General features: G+C 40.0%; 1 protein-coding gene across 2 annotated transcripts in view; it reads left to right on the top strand.

Annotated features, from left to right (window-relative positions):
* ctnna2 (catenin (cadherin-associated protein), alpha 2) overlaps nucleotides 1–19,674 on the top strand; it is a 263,561-nt gene that overhangs the window by 230,869 nt on the left and 13,018 nt on the right. For both annotated transcript variants that reach the window (XM_026360927.1, XM_026360928.1), the window contains exons 11-14: nucleotides 93–249; nucleotides 677–877; nucleotides 11,187–11,338; nucleotides 14,668–14,781. In XM_026360927.1, the coding sequence (XP_026216712.1) occupies nucleotides 93–249; nucleotides 677–877; nucleotides 11,187–11,338; nucleotides 14,668–14,781 (624 nt within the window). The remainder of the gene's footprint in view (nucleotides 1–92; nucleotides 250–676; nucleotides 878–11,186; nucleotides 11,339–14,667; nucleotides 14,782–19,674) is intronic.

The following is a 19,674-nucleotide window of genomic DNA, read 5'->3' as shown; positions in this document are numbered from 1 at the left end:
AATGTTTCTTGCTGTAAAAAAAAAAAAAGACTCACAAATGTGTTTGAAGCCAGTCACCTACACACATAGTGTTAATCCTTCGTCCATGCCAGGTTATCAACGCAGCCCTCACTCTAGCTGCCCGGCCCCAAAGCAAGGTGGCCCAGGACAACATGGACGTTTTCAAGGATCAGTGGGAGAAACAGGTTCGCATCCTGACCGAGGCTGTGGATGACATCACCTCTGTGGATGACTTCCTTTCTGTGTCAGGTACAAAACAAATATTAACAAATTTAACTCACTCAGACAAAACAATCAATAGATACGTACATTAATGAAAATCAGCACTTGAAAAGTCACAAACCCAATGACCAAACCCAATATTTGTTTTGCTTGAATTATAATTTGCTCGATTTTGTCTTTTATTTGTCTCAGCATTCAATTTAGTTAAATAAATTGTAAAGGACTGTTTCTCTTTACACCTCTTTACAAGTGCTCCATGCGAAAATACTAAGTGAATTGTGTTAAAGTAAATTTGTAAAAGGTTTGTTATCTAACTTAATTTCTATTTGCAATAGAACCATTGTTAGTTACTGTATGTGGATGCAAAGATTATACAAACATTGTTTTCTCAACAAGAAAAAGTTTCGGGTCCCTGCTTTTCCAAACACTGTTATTCTTTTTTGCCTCTCCTAAGAAAATCACATCCTTGAAGATGTCAACAAATGCGTAATTGCTCTGCAAGAGGGAGATGTGGACACTCTCGACCGAACTGCCGGAGCTATCCGGGGCCGGGCTGCTCGTGTGGTCCACATCATTAACGCTGAGATGGAAAACTATGAACCTGGGGTCTACACTGAGCGTGTGCTGGAGTCCATCAAGCTTCTGTCTGAGACTGGTTAGTGCACTCCACACAAAGCTATTGTGGCAAAATGAGCCACAATATATTGTGACGATTAATACAGTATCCTTCACACTTGGGCTGCGCTTGCATCAAACATTTTGCCCCAAGCCTTTTGTTAAGCGGCTTTCATGCTGAGCAGTGCAACATGCACATAAACACACACAGACTGTAGCACTTCTCAGTCTGCTTGGTGACTTACAGACACACCTTAATTGCCTGAATGCCCAGTGTCCCACAGATTCGACCAGCTTCTTGGCTCTAGCACAAACCCTGGACGCCACCTGTTCACTCCTCTGCCACTCCTGCCTCTCATCCATTTTTCACCTGTTACTGTTTTCTCCATCACTGTGCAGCTTCGGTGTCACATAACATTCAAAGACATGTGAGTTTATTACGGCGGGGAGATCTGGGTTGGAGGAGGGACTTTGGGAGCTGTTGGGGGACGGGGCTTTACAGAGTTCAGTTTAGTGATGACTCTTGGGTAAGAGTTGTTTTTTAGTCTTGAGGTGCAGATTTTTATGGCCCTGTAGCATCCCCATAAGGCAACAAGGTGAAGAGATGGTGGCAGGTGTGGGTTGCGTCCTTCAGAACGCTGCTGGCTCTGGGGAGGCAGCATGATCTGATCTGTCATCTAGTCAGGCCAGAGAGTGGATAGTTGTGTACTGGGCAGTGTTTATGACTCTCTGGAGGACTATCTTGTTGGATGCTGAACAGTTAGCGTACCTCATTGTGACACAAGCAGCTGGCTGGGCAGGTTGGTTTTCTTTAATGTCATTAATGAGCTCTGCCTTCTTCTCCTTTGTGATGTGGGTTCCTTGAAATTTAAAACTGGAAAACCTTTCCACATTCTGGCCACTGATCACTACACAGTAAATCCTAGAGTCAATTACGGGTTCATTGCTTTTCTCGGTGTTCAGGGTGAAGTGACAGCCACACAGCTTCCTTCAGGGCTGCCCAGTCCTATTTTGCAATTAGATGCAGCACTTTTGTATCATCTGCAAATGTAATGATTGTATTTGTGGGGTATACAGGTATACTGACTGTCTATGGGCACTTTGTCAAAAGGTCTTTGATCCACGTAAACATATATTGACTATAACCCAGGTCAAACTGCTTTGTTTACCACACTGTTGGGGACAATAATGTTGAATTTGAGGTGGGTGACTGCAGTGTGGAGGGCAAACGGATGTGGTTAATCTGTTTGACCATGGAGAATGAGACTTGTCCAAGAGAGTGCTTTGAAAACAGCTGTTCAAAGATAATGGTTGTGAATGCCACTAGTGTGAAGTTATTGAAAAAGTTGTATGGTATGGTAAAAGGATATATGGTAGTTTGGCACAGGGATTATTGTGACAGTGGCCTGTGGGAACAGTTTACAGAGACACGGTCAGGTTAAAAATGTTGAAATTGCCTCTACAAATACTCCACTGGGTCCGTCAGCCAGTACCTTCACTGACAGTTTAGTTGATAAAGACAGTATAGGTTCTGCTTGATCCTAGTCCATGAACAAATTTGTCAGGCCCTGATGAGCTGGTTTGGTCAGTTTTCTTCACCATACCAGTAGTCTCTTGGCATCTACAGGATGTAGTGAGGTCATCCCACACTGTGGGCGTCAGATCTGGTATCACCACATCGCCAGCAGCGGAGTCACGTGCGGTTGAGTCAGTTAGTTGGCTTTGTGCGTACATCAACAGTAAGCCTGTCAATCAAGACATCATCTGCATTGCTTAAAGCCAAACACTCAAGTGAGCTTTTGTCTGTGTTGGACAAGGCCGAGGATATTTACTGGAAGCAGTGTATACCATCTTCATTGTTTGTTGGTACTGTTTCAACTTCACGTTTTACAACATTGTTTTTTGAAAAAGCATTCCTATAACTGAAGGGTGGATTAAATTAAAAGTTTATTTTCATTTATACAGTGTTCTTTAAATATTACGCTAGTGTGCATTGTGTTTAGACAGAGTCTAACCACCAAGACAGAAGAAAGAGTCTGCTGTCTTTATTTTCCTGAAAACATCATTGCTTTGTGAAATGGCCCTGCAAATCTTGTAAAAGTAGGCACTGACGTGCCTTTAAAAACGCACTGTTATGAAAGGCGGACAAACAAAAACACAGGATGAAAGGAAAGAAGTAATTTAGCAATAACGTTTTGACAAGAATAAAATCGGACCACATTCGCACTTTTACACTAGCCATTCCTCTCATCATATTATTTTTTTCTCCGCTCTCGCCCAGCCACGTCTCCTCCTGTTTCTGTCTCTCCCATTAGAGCCCATTTAGCAAGGTATTGTTTCGCTCGTTACTTTCATCTGCCAGGATAATTGCAAGACACAATCAGCTCCTCTCCCTGTTAGCTGATAAGTCGCAAACGGCATTAGGTGTGTCACGTGTCATCACACAGCCATCTGTCTAAGTCCCTCTTCTGGTGTTCGACTCCACCGTAATGGACTACCTACAGTACTGCTTATATGGTACCTTAAGCACATTCTGTTCTATTATTGCATAATTAAGTTTAATTGATTGGTGTAATTAATTGATGAAATGCATTGGTAACATCTCTTGGACACTTAAGGTCAGTTTTGCATGACTATAACCTTGTCAAACACATGATTGTGATAGCGTTCTATTAATCCTCCATGGAATATCGAACTTGTTCAAGAGTCAGCAGGACCCAGAAGCATTGTGTCAGCATTACTGAGAACAACAAATAGGGAACTGTTGATGTTGCAGTATCCTATTGATTACCCACTGATTTTTCTTTAGTAAGTATTTCCTTTTTTTAACAGTTAACATCATAATGTAAATGTAATAGTGCAGCTTAAAATAAGAAGCCCACTAAATGAATGTTATATACAAAAGACACATTTCTTAAAAGTTTTAAGCAAATTACAACATATCTTGATTTCAGCTGTAATTGAGTTGCAGTTGAACAGTTCAGTTTATGCCTGCAAATCTTCGGCATGCTGATGTGTAACCAGGGGTGGTTGGGATGCACAGTACTCTCTAATCTTAATCAAGTTTTCCCCATGTCTGAATTAAAACAGCACTAGTTGCTATAAAACTACTACAACACAACTTTAAGAGCAATTTGTTACAAATGCAGTCAAATCAAATACATTTAATTTGTATAGCACATTTAAAAGCAACCGAAGTTGACAGAAGTGCTGAACAAGTTTCAAAATCAAATTCAGTGTATAGAGCCATATGACAATAGTCATCTTCAGTTAGGTCATCCTATTCATGTAGTCCACACTTCAAATAAAAAAAAAGCTTACATGTGTCATGGACAAACAGCATGTTTATTTATCTAATCTAAATGTCTTCAACAAGTGTGACAAGATGCATTGGTTTTTAATTTAACCCCATATTCATTACATGTGGAATAGTGTGGTGCTATTGTAAAGGAAACTAATACTGTTTTACTGCTCAGATAAAACTCAGTTTAGATGGATCTGTTTCATCTGTTTTGTCTTGTGGAGCTGCTCTAGTAGCCTCCATATGTGCTGTAGGCAACATGCAGTTGATAAGAAAACTCGAACAAACCTGCAGACAGCAGAGTTTAAGTTCTGTTTCACTCCATCTTAAGTTCAAAGCTGCAGTGATATAGTCAATCGAGATGCAGCAAATATGCAAGTCACACTGGCTGCATGGCCTTAAAGCGGATTTGTGTCTTAAATTTAATGAGGCTTGTGTCCACTTGATTGTGGGTGCTAATTGAGATGTTAAAGCAGGGAACTGGCAACTAAGTTAGACCAGCATTTTACTGGCTCTATATTTTTCTTTGATGAAGAGCTGTTGTGTTTTCCCTTCCTGTTTCCCTCTTAGTGGTAGTTGGGGTTTTTAAGGGCTACCATGCACATCTGATCTGGACCATAAAGCACTTATTGATTCTTGTGAACTTTTGCTTCTCTCTCCCCTCAGTCCTCACAGGCCTGATGTCTATGGATTTGAACACAGTCAAGAAGAAATCTATAGTTGGGGGGAAAGATGATTAAGTGTAGCTGAGCAAAGAAAAGGATATAGGACCCCACACTTTTTAGAGGGTACTGAGTCCAATTAACTAGACTCTACCAAAAAATCAATAGCTGTCACCAAGGATTTCACTAAGCGATATGAGCAGGGATTTTAGTAGAATTCATTGATGTGGTCCCCTTTTCTCCTTTTCTCAGTAGTGTGCATGTGTAAAACATTTATCCTGTGCCTGAGTGTGGGTGTGTGTGTGTTTGTGTGTGTCTATGAGTTGGCTGTTTGTGTTTTTATTTGAGTGTGCCGGTGTTTATGCCCGGGGCCACTCATGCCAATCGTGACCACTTGTCTCTCTTTCTGACAGCTGCCACATCAACACAGGATGCTTATCACAACTACCTGCCCTTTGACCTTGTCTCAATTTGCCCATCCCTCTTTCTCATATTGAGTGTGGTCAGATTTATGGTTGGGTCAAATACTTGCAGCCAAGGCACACAACTCTTCTGTGTAAAGCTGAGCCATAGATTCCTTGACAGACAGTCTACACATGGGCCCAGGATTGAAGCGTGTCCTTGAGAGGGAGAAAAATCAATAGCCTAATGGGAAAGAGGTTATGGCGTCTCTCTCTTTTCTCTCCTCCCACCTTCTTCTCTAAGACACATTTCTGCCCACTAACTCCCTGTGTTTAAACTAATCTTCTGCTCAAAAAACGGGACAAATTTTAAAGCCAGTCATTAATGTGGTGCCTGGAGAAGGTAGATTAAAAAACTGATATATGGCCTAACTCAGTGTGCCATTTAGAGAGGAAAGGTGGCATTGCTTCTTGTTATTACATAGGGGCTCAGTAAATGGGATTTAGCCAGGGTTTTGCGGTGAGGAATAGCACACATGCTCACACTGCCACCTACATACAGTATAATGTCTATAAATCAGTGGATCAAATGCACCAAAAAGTGCAGGAGGCTGGAGGATAAAAGTCAAGACACTTCACAGTGTCTTCTTTAAAATAATAGCCCTGAGAGCTAAAAACAAGACACCATAAATATTGAGCATTTATTTTAAATATATTTAATCTGAATACCCTTGGTGGCACAAGTAGCCACTGATACAGCAAAAGAAAGCAATTTGTGCTTAACAGTAAATAGGAAAGTGAGTCAGTGCTCCTTTAATACTCAAAATGGCCTCCTGATATGGCCTATCGCTGTACAGCGCACAGTTGCTAAGCCGAATGAGTCACCCTTTAAATTTGTATCCATTGTTATAATAATGGGAGAAAGGTTTTTAGTCAGAATGGGAAGCAGATGGCAAACTTATAGCTTGCAAGAAGAGGGTGTAAGGTCTCTTAATCAGTGCATAAATGGGAGGTAGTTTGGAGAGAGTGCTGATGAGTAGTGAACATTGAGGAGGAAGGTGAAACATTTTACCAAGGTTACAGAGTGTACAGTAGAAGAACAAAGAAGTAAGCAGAATAAAAGCACATCACTGTAGAGCAAGGATTTATAGCTTCAGATTTTGACGTAACATTTTCATCTGTATGTCAGTGTTATACATGCATTAATTCTGTGGTTGGATCAAGGATCTTTGATGCTGTTTTACTTTTATTGAGTTAAACATCTAAACAAAAGATGGAGTTTTGAGAAGCATCAGAAGTGTTCATTTGGAATTATATTAATGATTAGTTAAGGCCCAATATTCACCTTCAGCTCTGTCTACAGCAACTCGCTAGGAATATATGTCTTATTTGTCTGCTGAGCAGCTTTTTTTTTAATGCCTATTTGTCTTTTAAAGTCTTTCTGATTTTGCCTCTTAATATACTGTCTAAATTGAGCTGTCTTCATGGAAAATTTTGCTTTAGGCATCAGAAACTGTTCAAGCTATGCTTGTTAAACACCTCACAGGACCATGCCATGTCTGCCATGAGGTTTTTAAGCATTCATTGTACTTCCATAACTTTTCACTTAAACTATGCTTAAGCCTAGGGGGGGAAAAAAATCCATTCCTACATGGTCACATTTAATTCCCTTCATCATTTTTCAACTGGAATGAGTGAAATTGCTCCTTACCATCAGCAACTTTGCTCATTAAGAGCTTGGAGAACATTTAAATATTTCTATTTAAAACGCCTTCCCAGCAATTCCCAAAAGCCTATTTTACGCTTCTCCAGTAAGTGGATTAAACTGAATTAAAAGGGGAAAGAAAAAGGAGAGACTTTTTGTAGTGCCTTTTATGTTTGGAGAAATATAGCTTATGTTTAATATCAGACAAATAACTTTACTGCATATACACCTTTAGTTCAAGCTGGCTAATTGATTTGGTTCATGCCACATAAAAGAGAGGAGGCAAGTATGGGAAATAATTATAAAATCATACAGCTGACTTTCTAATGGTGGTTCACCGACTGGCTTTTTTTGTCTTTGTCTTGTATGATTTTCTTATTTGTCTATCCTCATTAGACTTGTCTTCTCTGTTGATAATTCAACTGTCTTAAATTAGCCAGTCAGCTAAATGAGCTCTTAGCATGTCCACTTTTTATATATGTATATTCTGCACGTTCCTGAGAGAGAGATGCACTGCCATTCTTCACAGATGATCCTTTTTCAGCTGCTGGAGGGTTTTGCTCTACTCTATTCTTAAAAAATTGCTAAAGTGTTTAGTTGGATTAAAGTCAACGGTCATTCATACAGTCAGATCATAGTTTTAACTTTTTTGTGGTACTATTCAGTCAGTGTTGTAGCCAGTAGCATTTAACTCATAAGTAAGGTTTAACCTCTTTCTCTTGTTAAGGGTTGCAAGGCTGCTAGTGCCAGTCACAGCTGTCATAAGATAAGAGAGTTGAATTCATCTGAGCAAAGAATGTTTAATTATGCAGTTTTTTCTTGTGAACTCAGTATAGAGGTTGATGTTCTCACAGTGGATCAGGAGAAGTCTCTTGACTAAAGCTGCTCTGCAGTTTGACCAGCAGGCTATGGAGAGGATGTGAGATGCTCTCCATGATGTTTACCAGTTCAGCATCCTTCTGTCCACAACCTGCTCCAAGGGTTCCAGTGAAGTCCCAGCACAGAGCCAGCCTTCCTGATCAGTTTGTTTAGTATGTTGGTGTCACTGGCTTTGATGCTGCTACTCCAGGAGACAGCAGCAGAGAAAACTGCACTGGCTACAACAGACTAGTAAAGGATTTGCAACATCTTGTTGCACACATTAAAGGACTTCAGCTTCTTCAAGAAGTAGAGTCTGCTCTGTCCCTTCCTGTAAACAGCCTCTGTGTTGCATTTCTAGTCCAGTCTGTTGTCCAGGTGAACTCCCAAGTATTTGTACCCCTCCACCACCTCCACTTCCTCCCCCAAAATAGAGACAGTCTTAAAACTGTCTCTGTTCATTTAAGGTGATTGTTTCCACACCACTTTACAAAATGGTCCACCAGGTCTCTGTCCACTGCCTCTTCACCACTGCATCCCATGACTGCAGAGTTGCCGTAGGTACCATAGTATCCCACAGAGCTGATCAGCACGGGGGCTGGGGGTCTTGGGGCAGTGGAGACATCATGGGTGTGCTGTCTGCGTGTCTGGTTGAGGATAACAGCGAAACTAAGTGTCTGGCAGATAAGGATGAGGAAGAGGAGGAGGAAGGGGTGTTTGGGGGTCCTACTGTAAAATCTGTTGAAATAGTTGTTTAAGTCGTTTGGTCTGGTAAGATTCGCCTTCTTTTTGAAGCCTGTGATCTTTTTCATTTCAGACCACGCATGCTTCATGTTGTTATGCTGGAGTTGGTTCTCCAGTTTCCTACTGTAGGTATCCTTACTCTCCCTTAGTCTCACTTTTAGCTCCCTCTGAACCATCTTCATCTGCTCCTTCTTTCCTGCCAGGAACATTTTCTTCTTCCTGTTCAGCAACTCCTTCAGGTTGCAGTTAATCCAGGGTTTATTGTTGGAGAAGCACCTCACTGTCCTGGTCGGGATAATATTATCCACACAAAAGTTGACGTACTCTGTGATGGTGTCTGTCATGGAGTCGATGTCGTTTCCATTCTGTTCACGGAGAACTTCCCAGTCCGTGGTTTCAAAGCACCCCTACAGAGACTCAAAAGAAGACCACTTCCTAACAGTGCTCTTGGTCACTGTCTGCTGAACAATGGGAGTGTAGATGGAGGAGAGAGGCACCAGGTTGTAATCCAATCAGCCGTCGGGGGGCAGAGCAGTAGAGGTTTATGCATCCTTCATGTTTGCATACAGTAAATCCAAAGTTTTATTGTTTTATTGTGGAGCAGTTGACATACTGGAAAAAGTTGCAAGAGTTGTGGAAAGAGACGCATGCTTAAAGTCTCCTGTAATGATAATGAAATTATGTTGATTTTGAAGTCTAGTGGTGACGGAGTGAATGACGTCACATGCGATGGCAGGATGTATGCAGTGATCACAATAACACATGTAAACTCCCTTGGTAGAAAATATGGATGAAGGCCGACAGCTAACAGTTCAATATCCGGGCTACAGAGGCATTCTTTCACAATAACATGTCAAGGATTACATCACCTGTTACTCACAAGCATCGCAATCCCCCCTCCTCTATTCTTACCTCTCTGTCCGCCTGCACCATCTGGAAGCTGCTGATGGTGTGGTTGAAGCCCAGGATGTGTTCCTGCAGCTATGTCTCAGTAAAGCACATACTACTGCACTCATGATACACCCGCTGGGTCATAGTCAGCACTCCAAGCTCGTCCATCTTATTTGCCAGAGACCTCAAATTTTGTGCAATGACAATAGGAAGAAATTTAAACCTTCTGTTTTATTCTTTTCTTTTGAGTCCAGCCCTACATCCCCAGCATCTTCTTCTTGGCTCCACAGGGATCTGGGGCCTTGTTACAGTGTAACAGTGTAGCTGGTAAATAATACAACCGCTCCTGAAATTTCTGCTCCTGGACACATCTGTTGCTGTGGTCTAGGAACTAGGAAAACCAGGAAAAAACATACAAGTAATCCACTGCCCAATCTAGTTAGCATAATGGAGTAAAGGAAAGAGAGTAGAAAGAGCAACAAAAAACAACAAAAACTATTAAAAAAGAGCAAATCTAACAGATCTAATCGGAGCTGCTGCAACCGGCAGCCACACAAAGCGGCACCAACTTACAACTATATCATTATGTTTCAAGGACAAAATATTCCACTCATCTGCACATATTCACACATTGATATTATTATTACATTATGTTCCCTACATTTGCAATTAAAATAAGATAATCACCGTAAGATCATGAATTTCAGTCATTTAACATTTACATTACACTGTAGATGATATTGTTCACGGCTATGCTCAGTTTTGTTTTATCTATAGTGTATATTTAGAAATGATTAATAGAAAATACCTGTACAGTTGTGCACTTGACGTCAGGCACAAGCAAGATTATAGATATTTATGCACATGCAGATAATACAATGAATGAAGACCTTTTCTAGCTAGCGAGTGTCAGTCCAGGTAAATCATAGCTTTTGTTATGATAATTTGCTACAGCATAAAGCCCATAGAAAAAACACATTATAAAATCCATATTCAAGCATTGTTACTCAACAGGAGATTAGTTAGAAAGGTAGCCTACTAAATATTCAAACATTCTGTCTGTATTTTTGAATATTGCATAATGTCTATTCACATTCAGCACAATTCATTTGAACACAGAAAGAGAAGAAAACTATTCCATCAGTTCTGGCCAACTAACACTGCCAATAAAACCAACTATTTTTATGGTCAATAGAAACCTTTCTTTTGTTGCTCGGCTTTTGTTTGGCTCAAAAGACTTTGATGAATTTATTTCCCTTCAATGGCATTGTGAGTTGACAGGCTGAGCTTGCAAGTTAACGTCCTTGTCCTGTGCCACTGAAATGCACACAGATGTCTTTTTACAAGTAGCCTGGTATACACACACACACACACACACACTTCCACATACCACATGCCAGCATAGGCACGAAGTGATACAGTATGTAACAGGCTGACCAGTCTTTGTGTTGGGTAAGCCAAGGTGGAACAGCTAATTAGAGTACAATGTGGAAACAGCATATTGTCACTCATACATTGGTTTAGGGGACATCTTGCCTACTCCTGAAGAGCATAGTTGAGCAGATACCTGTGCCAGGAGATACACTGCTGCTATGAAATTTGTGAATTGAGATTGTGACAAGAAATACTACACATCAAAAACTGTGCTTCGACCATGCATTTCCCATCTCTTACTGATAAGCTTTCATTCATTCTGAAAAAGCTGTTCACGGACAAATGTGATACACCTGACTCTTGTATTTTGTTCTCTCTCTCTCTCTGTGTTTCTCACCTATTCCTCCCTACAGTCATGCCCCGTTTTGCTGAACAAGTGGAGGTAGCCATCGAGGCACTCAGCACGAACCCCCCACAGCCCTTTGAGGAGAATGAGTTCATTGATGCATCTCGTTTGGTCTATGACGGTGTCCGTGACATCAGGAAAGCTGTCCTGATGATAAGGGTATGTCCAATATCTTCTCTAAAAGCAATGAGGTAAATATTTAGCAAGACATAGACTAAAAGGTTTGTGTTTGGAACTGCTGACGAAGATGAAGTGCAGCAATTTAATTTCTGACTTTCTCCATGTATTTACGATATTTCATTGTAGCCATCTGAGTAATTGATTTACCAGTGTTGCTGAACACAGAGTCAACAAGTCTGTTTCGTTTGAATCTATAATCTAAATTTTGGTATTCTAAAGTAATTTTACTTCTCTAATTATTATCTAAAAAGGTTCCTATCAGGACGGTAAAACTAAAACATTTGTTGATATAGCCTAGGAGGATAATCTCCAGTCAATGGATTCAATGCCTGGTGAACTTCCCATGACTCATGGGACAAATTTGTCACACTCACATCTTTTTCTAGTTTTTTTTTCTTCTTGATTCTCATTTTAGCTCCATATCTGTGGGACATTACTAGTGAAGCAAACTGTGCTGCTGGCTATCATGGTGATAGTGGATATTTTCTGACAAAAACATATCTGCCCTAAGGATGAAGAAAAACATAATTGAAATATAAAAATTCAATAGAATTCCCATTTGCGATGTCACACCTCTCATGTGATCTGTTTTCTAAAGCTGGCAGAACATTTTGCAACATGTCATGATAGAAATGCTGCATAACAGCATTATACCAGCAGCTCTACTGTCTCACATACCCACTCTGATGTTAAAGTATCTGCATTTTTCACCCGAAGTAGCCCTTCTCTCCTCACCATGTAATTCATTTATTCAACTTTATGCAGGCTGGAAGGTTTCCCAGTGCAGCTCTGGAAAGAAATCTAATTATGGAAAATAATTTGATGTTGGTAAATAATGTAAAACAGGCAGCTTTGAACTGCCTGGGACCAGCTGGCTTCATAATCCCATCCAAGTTCAATTACTTTCTGAGGAAACAACTTGGAAGATCCTTGCTTTCTCTGTTGTCTAACTCCATCATATAGATAGCAAATGTTGGTGCCACATGTAATAGTTGCTTGTCCACACATATTTATGTGTCTGTGTTATTTCTCTGCCTCTTAAGCCAAGTAATGCCTCCTTTAGAATCTTTTACAGCACAGATCTTATGAGCAGTTGATGGATTAAGAAACCAATTCTCCACAGTGTTTAAAAATTGAGGCAGGTCTTGAGCAGAGCGTAAAGTTATAATGAAACAATTCTCAAAAACAGTTTGGTCCTGGCCTTTATGTACTCACATATGCACACACACACACACACACACACACACAGAGCAGAGTGGTGTGATGGAGTAGCAAGTATTAGATTGAATGGAACATGTATGAAATTGAACCGCGCTTGGAGACTGGCATCTGTAAAACAGCCGATGTTTACACTCTCTCCTTTTGTCAACAAGCTGACCTACAGTCTGGCTCATGGAGAAAGTTCAACTTTTACAAGTACTGGAACTTCAGACTTACAGTAAAGAAACACTACATTAAAAATGAAGCTGCAATGGTGTGGGTTTGGGTGGGTTGACTCTTTTAGGTACCAGGGAGCGATGAAATTCAGTCTCAGAAGGCTGGTTTTAATAAGGCAGCCTTGAGTTTAAAATCTTTGCAGATGCCATAAGACTACGAGGTTTAGAACACTGTGAGCCAGAATTTATACAACTCTGAAAAATGACCACAGTACAAGTGATTTTAGCTCTGGTTGGGATGATCACAAGGTCAATTGTGTAATTATTATATATTTTACATAAAATTTTAATACATTCCATAAGTAATGTAAATACAAAGGCAAAAATAAAATAATATTATAGGTCAGGTGGCAAGATAATGATGAATAGTGCATAACCAAAAAAACAATGCAAAGTTAATTTACATTTAAATAATAAATAAACTATGTACTCTTTAATATATTGTAAACATGTTCTGTAGAATGGAATTAGCTATTTTATTGAGCTTTTATTCTGAATTAAAATGAGCAAACAGGACATAGTACGAGTATGAGTACGAAAATCAATAAAAAATAATGTGTAATGAAAATCTGAATAAATTATTAGGAGCTCAATTCAGGTATGTAGATATTCTTCACGTTTTTTTTTTTTTTTCTTTTTCTATCTCTTCACTGTCCCTAACTAAGACATCTATTTAATTTGCTCTCATCTTGTTTAGTGAGTTTGAAGATATTCTATTTCCCCTTTTGAGCAGTGACAGACTTTGACTCCAACAGGCCACACTGGATTAATCACTGTTAGGAATACTAACAAGAAAATTCGGGTCAATTACTACCTTGTGCAACAGTTAATTTCATTCATTATTGCCACAGGCTGTGGTCTGAGTGACCTGGGGTTTGGATGAAATCTTGCTTTACAATGAATGTGAGCGCTGACTCAGCATTTCTCATATCTGTGAGGTAATTAATTATTATGGAAAGACTACATTCTCACAGTCTATAAATGCAATTCCTCATCATGCTCTTTACAAGGATACTTTGACAATACTGAATTCAGAGCTTCTTTACGTGTTTGGTGTCTGCTTGGTGTGGAAGTAATAACCTTACTGTACATGTCTTGATTTGATCTGCATGGTGATAGTGTAGTCTAAAACTGAGCTGGTTTCATAACATTAACAAGCTTGTGTTGAAGTAACCTGTCCAAACCACTAATCTTAATTGGTAAAAGAGTGTCTTGTAGCCAGCAGAGAGAAATAAAAGAGCTCAATAATTATTTAGTCTCTCACTTTAAACAGATACAAAAGGACATTTTATATTTTGTTATTGTGCCTTTTCCCTTGTGACATACAAAAATAAATAAATCAAAATATTATGTGTTATGTAAATGTTATTGTTATATTGTAAGTATTATGTTAAACGGTTATAATCACTAAGCAATGTTTAAACAGGATACATCTTTGATTGAAATCTTTATTTTCTCATTGCTTCGTGGTTTTTTATCTTCCAAAACTTAAGGAGAGTAAATGTGGAAAAAAAATACCTTACCTAAAATACTTTAAACCTTTTGCCCTCTTTTCAATGTGCGTCTGATCTACCACTGAGTGAACTCACACATCATCATTTGAAACATTATCAGAGAATAACTCAGTTTGAGATTGACTCTTTTAATTGTGTGAGGTCTTGCTCTGACTCCCAGTGAGGCAGGCTCTGCTGAAAATGGCAACACACGGGAACGTATACAGTCTATTACTCAAGATTCTCGCACAATGGGGCATGGAGGCAAAGAAAATTGCCCTTTTCAGCTGTCAGTATAGGACTGATATTATATTTGCTTTTTCAGTTTCTCTCTTGCTCTCTGACTCTTTGTCCAACTTCGACTTTGTGTTTCTCACAGACACCAGAGGAGCTGGAAGATGACTCTGACTTTGAACAGGAGGACTATGATACTCGCAGCAGGACTAGTGTCCAGACTGAAGATGACCAGCTTATTGCTGGACAGAGCGCTCGGGTGAGTCAATGTTCACTTCCCCACTGTGCTGCAACTTCTCATATTTGGCAGGGTTTTGGAACCTGACATAAAAAAAAACTATATTTCAGAAAACATCTATTTGGTTTGGGTAAAGTCTGGGCAACAAGCCCAAATTCTGTATATACAGTGACTGTAGTGTTGTTGCTTCAGTAGCTGTGGTGCAAGTTGAACTGAAGCTCACCCCACTACCCACCACCGTTCCCTGGCCAAACTCAAATCGATTCATCCAACTAGTTCCACTTACATAGCATGAAAGTCCATTTAAATTATCCTAACAGACGGGATTATTTTAAATAAAACACTGTTCAGGGATGGCAGGTGTAAAATTGTAATCACAAACAAAGAAGTAATTACCAAATTCCCTTCAGATGCTAAACAAAACACAATATACAGTATATTACTGTGCCAAGGCTTCCGTCGAGATCACTGGGGTCTGAGCTTTGTTACACATTAGCAATTTTTCACTTGGGCCCGGCTTAAAGAACATTAAGAGGGTATCAGTGCTTGCTCCCCTCCAGCAACACAGAGGCTCTAGCGGTGTGTTGCATGTTGAATGGATTGTGGATAGCAGGAGTGTGACTTGGCCCAGTGCCTCTCCCTGTGGCACGAGCCTGTATTATACTGCCTGGGTCGCTACACAGTCTGCACACACAGGGGGGTAATGCACAAAGAAGGAAGAAATAAATAAAACCAAAACGGCAGCTTATTGTAATTAAATATATGTACTGTGCAGCTATAGTCCCTATTGTGATGCATTTTGATAGCAGATAAAACAAAATTGCGAGTTTCAGGACCAGCTCAGGTACCTATAACAGGGAATTCCCATGCTTAACCTTACTAAACTAAAATTAGACTGTATAACTGCTGCTATAAGTTTCATTTTACTAAATCATAGCATGATAGTTCAACCTTAAGAGGAATATTGTGACGGTATTTATGACTTCAGAGGTCATATGGTTGTTGTTCTGACTGCCTGATCTCTTTTCCTGGTCATTGCATTTTAAAAAACAGCCATTGAACAGAAGTTCATATATTGTTGCATTATTTTGTTAATATAATTTAAAATAATTATAAGTTACTGTTTTTTGTCTCAAGATATTCTTAGTACAGCAGAATAAGTAGGTGGATATGCTGTATGCTTAAAGTGTTTTATAGCCCTAATACAGATAATAATATAAACTACAGAGATATGTAAAATATGGAGTGTAGTTAAATTCTACATCCATTTACAGTTTCACAGAACTCCTCCTTTATCTTTTTTCAGGAGTTAAGTGTACATTGAGTTCAATTAGTTCAAGTAAGAAACAACTCATAAAAGTTTTACTTTGTGATATCTGAAATTTAACCAGGAGAACAAAAAGAACAGGCACACGTTATGGATGCACAATAAATGCTCCAGGATGACTGTGGGGGTCCTGGTTGTGAAGTGCTTTGAGTGTGTTGTATGTATACTCCCACCACGGCTCCCGCCGAGTAACATTGCAGGGCCATCTGAGCTTAGACGCACCAGTGCTGCCACACAAAGGAACTTCACAGTACCAAACTGTTAACTACTTTTTCTGGCACTCAACTGTGCTTTGAGTGGGCAGCTCTTCTTCGGAACAGTTTGAAGTCGCAGCATGTCTCTTTGTCATAACTTGTTACTGGAATACAGTGCTATAACGTGGATTAAAGGGTGACGTGGCGGAATGTAATGATTAATTAGCAAGCTATGCACTCGAGTCTTGAATAAATGTCCAACAATCTAAGGCAGCATGTTATCAAATATGCTTTCTCCAGTCTGAACATTTTGCTTGTATTATCATGTAGTGCATGCTAAACATCTGGTATTCTGACCAAGTTACTTGATATCACCCGTTTTTCCCACTCATCGACACTGTTATGCCTTCGGACGCTAAACATTGACACATGAAGACAAGCACATCCATAAAACATGTATTTACTGAAAACCACGGGGGGTCTGCCCAGTCGGCCTCGCCCTGTCATGTCAGGCAAAGGTTTGCTGTCATCTCACGGTCATGCCAAGTGCTCACTGGTGCTCTGTTTCTATTCAAACAGACAGAGGAAGTATAATCCATTTTCTCCATAGGAGCTGACACGAGCACAGTCATGATCCCTCCGAGCCCCTCTAGTGTGTGGGCATCACACACGACGGTGATACAGGCGTGATATCGCTCTCTCATTTTCTTCATCTCTCTGTCTCCCACTTGTTCGGTGTAGAAAGAAATCAAATCAAATCCCAGGGGCCTTTGTTGCCAGTGCTTTGGCTTTCTTGGTGCTGCACTTGTTATGTATAAAGCTAAATTATTAGAGCAAACATGCTTATAGGAGAAGGCTGGAAAACACACCTGTACAGTACATAGTGTCTCTTTAATGGCATGCAGACACAGTCTGTCCTATAACACACCACGGATAATGCACAGAGAACCAAACACAAAGCCCCACCCCACCCCTACACACACTAACATCTCTTAACACAGTGATTGGATAACACTGTTGATAGGTCATCCATAAAATTGAACTCTGAGTGTCTGGGCAGTTTATTTCAAATGAAACAAATTAAAGTCATTTCAAGACGCCACGCTCGGTGAAGAAACCCGGAAAGCGCTCTAATCCCTGCAGACGCAGCCGAGTCGCAGAGTGTATTGGCACAGCACTCCCTCGGCCGGATTTGTCACTATGTTAAGCTCCCAAGGCCCGCTCCTTGTTGTTATCAGTAAAGTAGGGGAAGGGATTTGGGGATAAGTGAATTCTAGAGAGCAGTCCCCCCCGCCCACCCACCCCCCTGCACCAAGTGCCTTCTTGCTCCCCTGACGTCCCAATTGGCTCATGTGTTTACCCCTGTGCCGCAGCTTTCTTTTGTGTTCAGGACGCCGCTCTCTCTTTCTCCCTGATGCTCTCTCACTTTTGTCACACCAATTTCAGAGTGAATTAGAATACCAACCAAATCCCTCACTGTATCTCTCCAACCTCACTTGATCCCTATTTTTAGAAAAGGAATTTTCAATTCAAATTGTTGAGTTTCAAGAGACTTTTTGCTCTCTTTAGCTGTTTGGGGGAGCAGTTTGTCCTGTTTTAATGTAGCTCTTATGTGCAGAATAAGAGGGAAAATATTTTGATTGCACTCACAGAAATAGCCATATCTAGAAGTACCCTGAATCTCAATTTACATTCTCTATCTGGCTTGTTACAATGGCTTTTAGCAAAACCATAACTGTACTTCTAGTCATTATTGTACCCACCATTTTGACACCGGCAGCACACTGTACATTATAGAGAGTAATGAATAATTGATGTTTCAACAGTTGGGTGGAGGAACAGTGTGAGCAGCAAATATATGCTAACTACTGCCCTCGAGTCCTGGGGTCCAAGAGATTTGTCTGGTGGAACTGTGCATTCACCTGTGTTGCTATTGATTAGGCAGCAATTACAGTACAGCGTGGCCTACAATTATTTTTAGCTACATTTAACATGAACACGTACTCAGGAAATCATACCCCTGGGAGCTACCGGCTACCCAGACCACAACCTGAGAACACAAGCACTCTTAAAATGTCTAAAATGTCATTTAGTCTTTTGTTGTTCAAAACTTTAGATTTATAAATATTTGTACTATTGTTCAAACTGATTTCTGTTTTAAAAGAGGCCATAGTTAAAATCAAACAAACAAAACCTTCTTTAAAATTTGATGTAAAAAGTTTTATGTTAAATAGGACAAACCCGGACAAATAGAAATCAAAGGGTGGTCATTTAGGCAGATTATTGTGTGAATTAAAGCTATAGTATGTAACTTTTTTAATAGAAATAGCAAAACATGTCATACATTTGGAAAGGTGCAGTAGAACCCCCTTGTGACTCATATTTACAGAGCGCCACTAGCAGCAGGTGGGTTGATGTAGCAGCTAACTTGATTCCTAAAAGTTTTATATTAGAACTTTAAGTATATGAATAGTGTTATCGTTTGTCATCTATGCTTAGCACAGCAGTTGATAATAACTGAATTATGACTAATTATGATAATACCTTTGCCAGCAGTGCAACAAAGATTCAGAGCAATGCTTGGGTGGAGGTTATGTTTGTGCAATTATATGTAACGTACACTGGAGAGGTGCAAAAGAGCCAAGTGTCAGCATGGGTTTCAGATGAGTGATATGGCAGCCAGCATGCAGCGTCAAATTAAGAGTCAGGTTATCCTCAAAGTACTGGTTTGTTGCCCCCTAAAGCAAAAAGTATTTGGCTGTTCCAAATGGCTATATTTGAGGGGGTGGTAAAGTCGATCCTGACAGAAGGACAAGACATGATAAACAGTGCAGACTTTAAGACAGTCCTTTATAGAAGGTTATCAAAGTGTTGCACTTGTTTATACACACCACTAAAGTGACAGAAATAGTTGCTTAAAGGATGAAAACAAGACAACTTAAAGAAGAAATTCAAACACTGCTTACTTTCTTACCTTCACATACCTGGCCAATTACTGTTCAACCCTCCAACAAGCACTCTGTCAAGTACGCTGGCACAATAAAAAGGGTGTTTCAGTGAGAAGATAACACCGTGTGAGCAGACTTGGATTGACTGCCAGAGCTAGCTGGCAAGCTTCACGTTCTTTGTTCAAGATTTTAAAAGTTTACTGGCTACAGTTTGGTTAATAAACTTCATTAGTTCCAATTTACTGCATCAATACGGCATAATTTAATTTAGGCATTTGTTTGATTAGCAAATGAATATGTGGAGGTATATTTGAGGACGGACTTGTGGAGGTGCACATACTGTTTATAGTAGATGTTTTGTCATAGACTTAATAAATGGTGGTGTGGGGGCCCCAGAGCTAATACCTTCTGTGTGAGGCCTATAATTCATAGTGACACATGTAAG

Source organism: Anabas testudineus, chromosome 1, assembly GCF_900324465.2.
Source record: "Anabas testudineus chromosome 1, fAnaTes1.2, whole genome shotgun sequence".
Lineage (NCBI taxonomy): Eukaryota > Metazoa > Chordata > Actinopteri > Anabantiformes > Anabantidae > Anabas > Anabas testudineus.
Note: the sequence above shows the minus strand (reverse complement) of the source record. Positions and strands in the feature narration are given on the sequence as shown.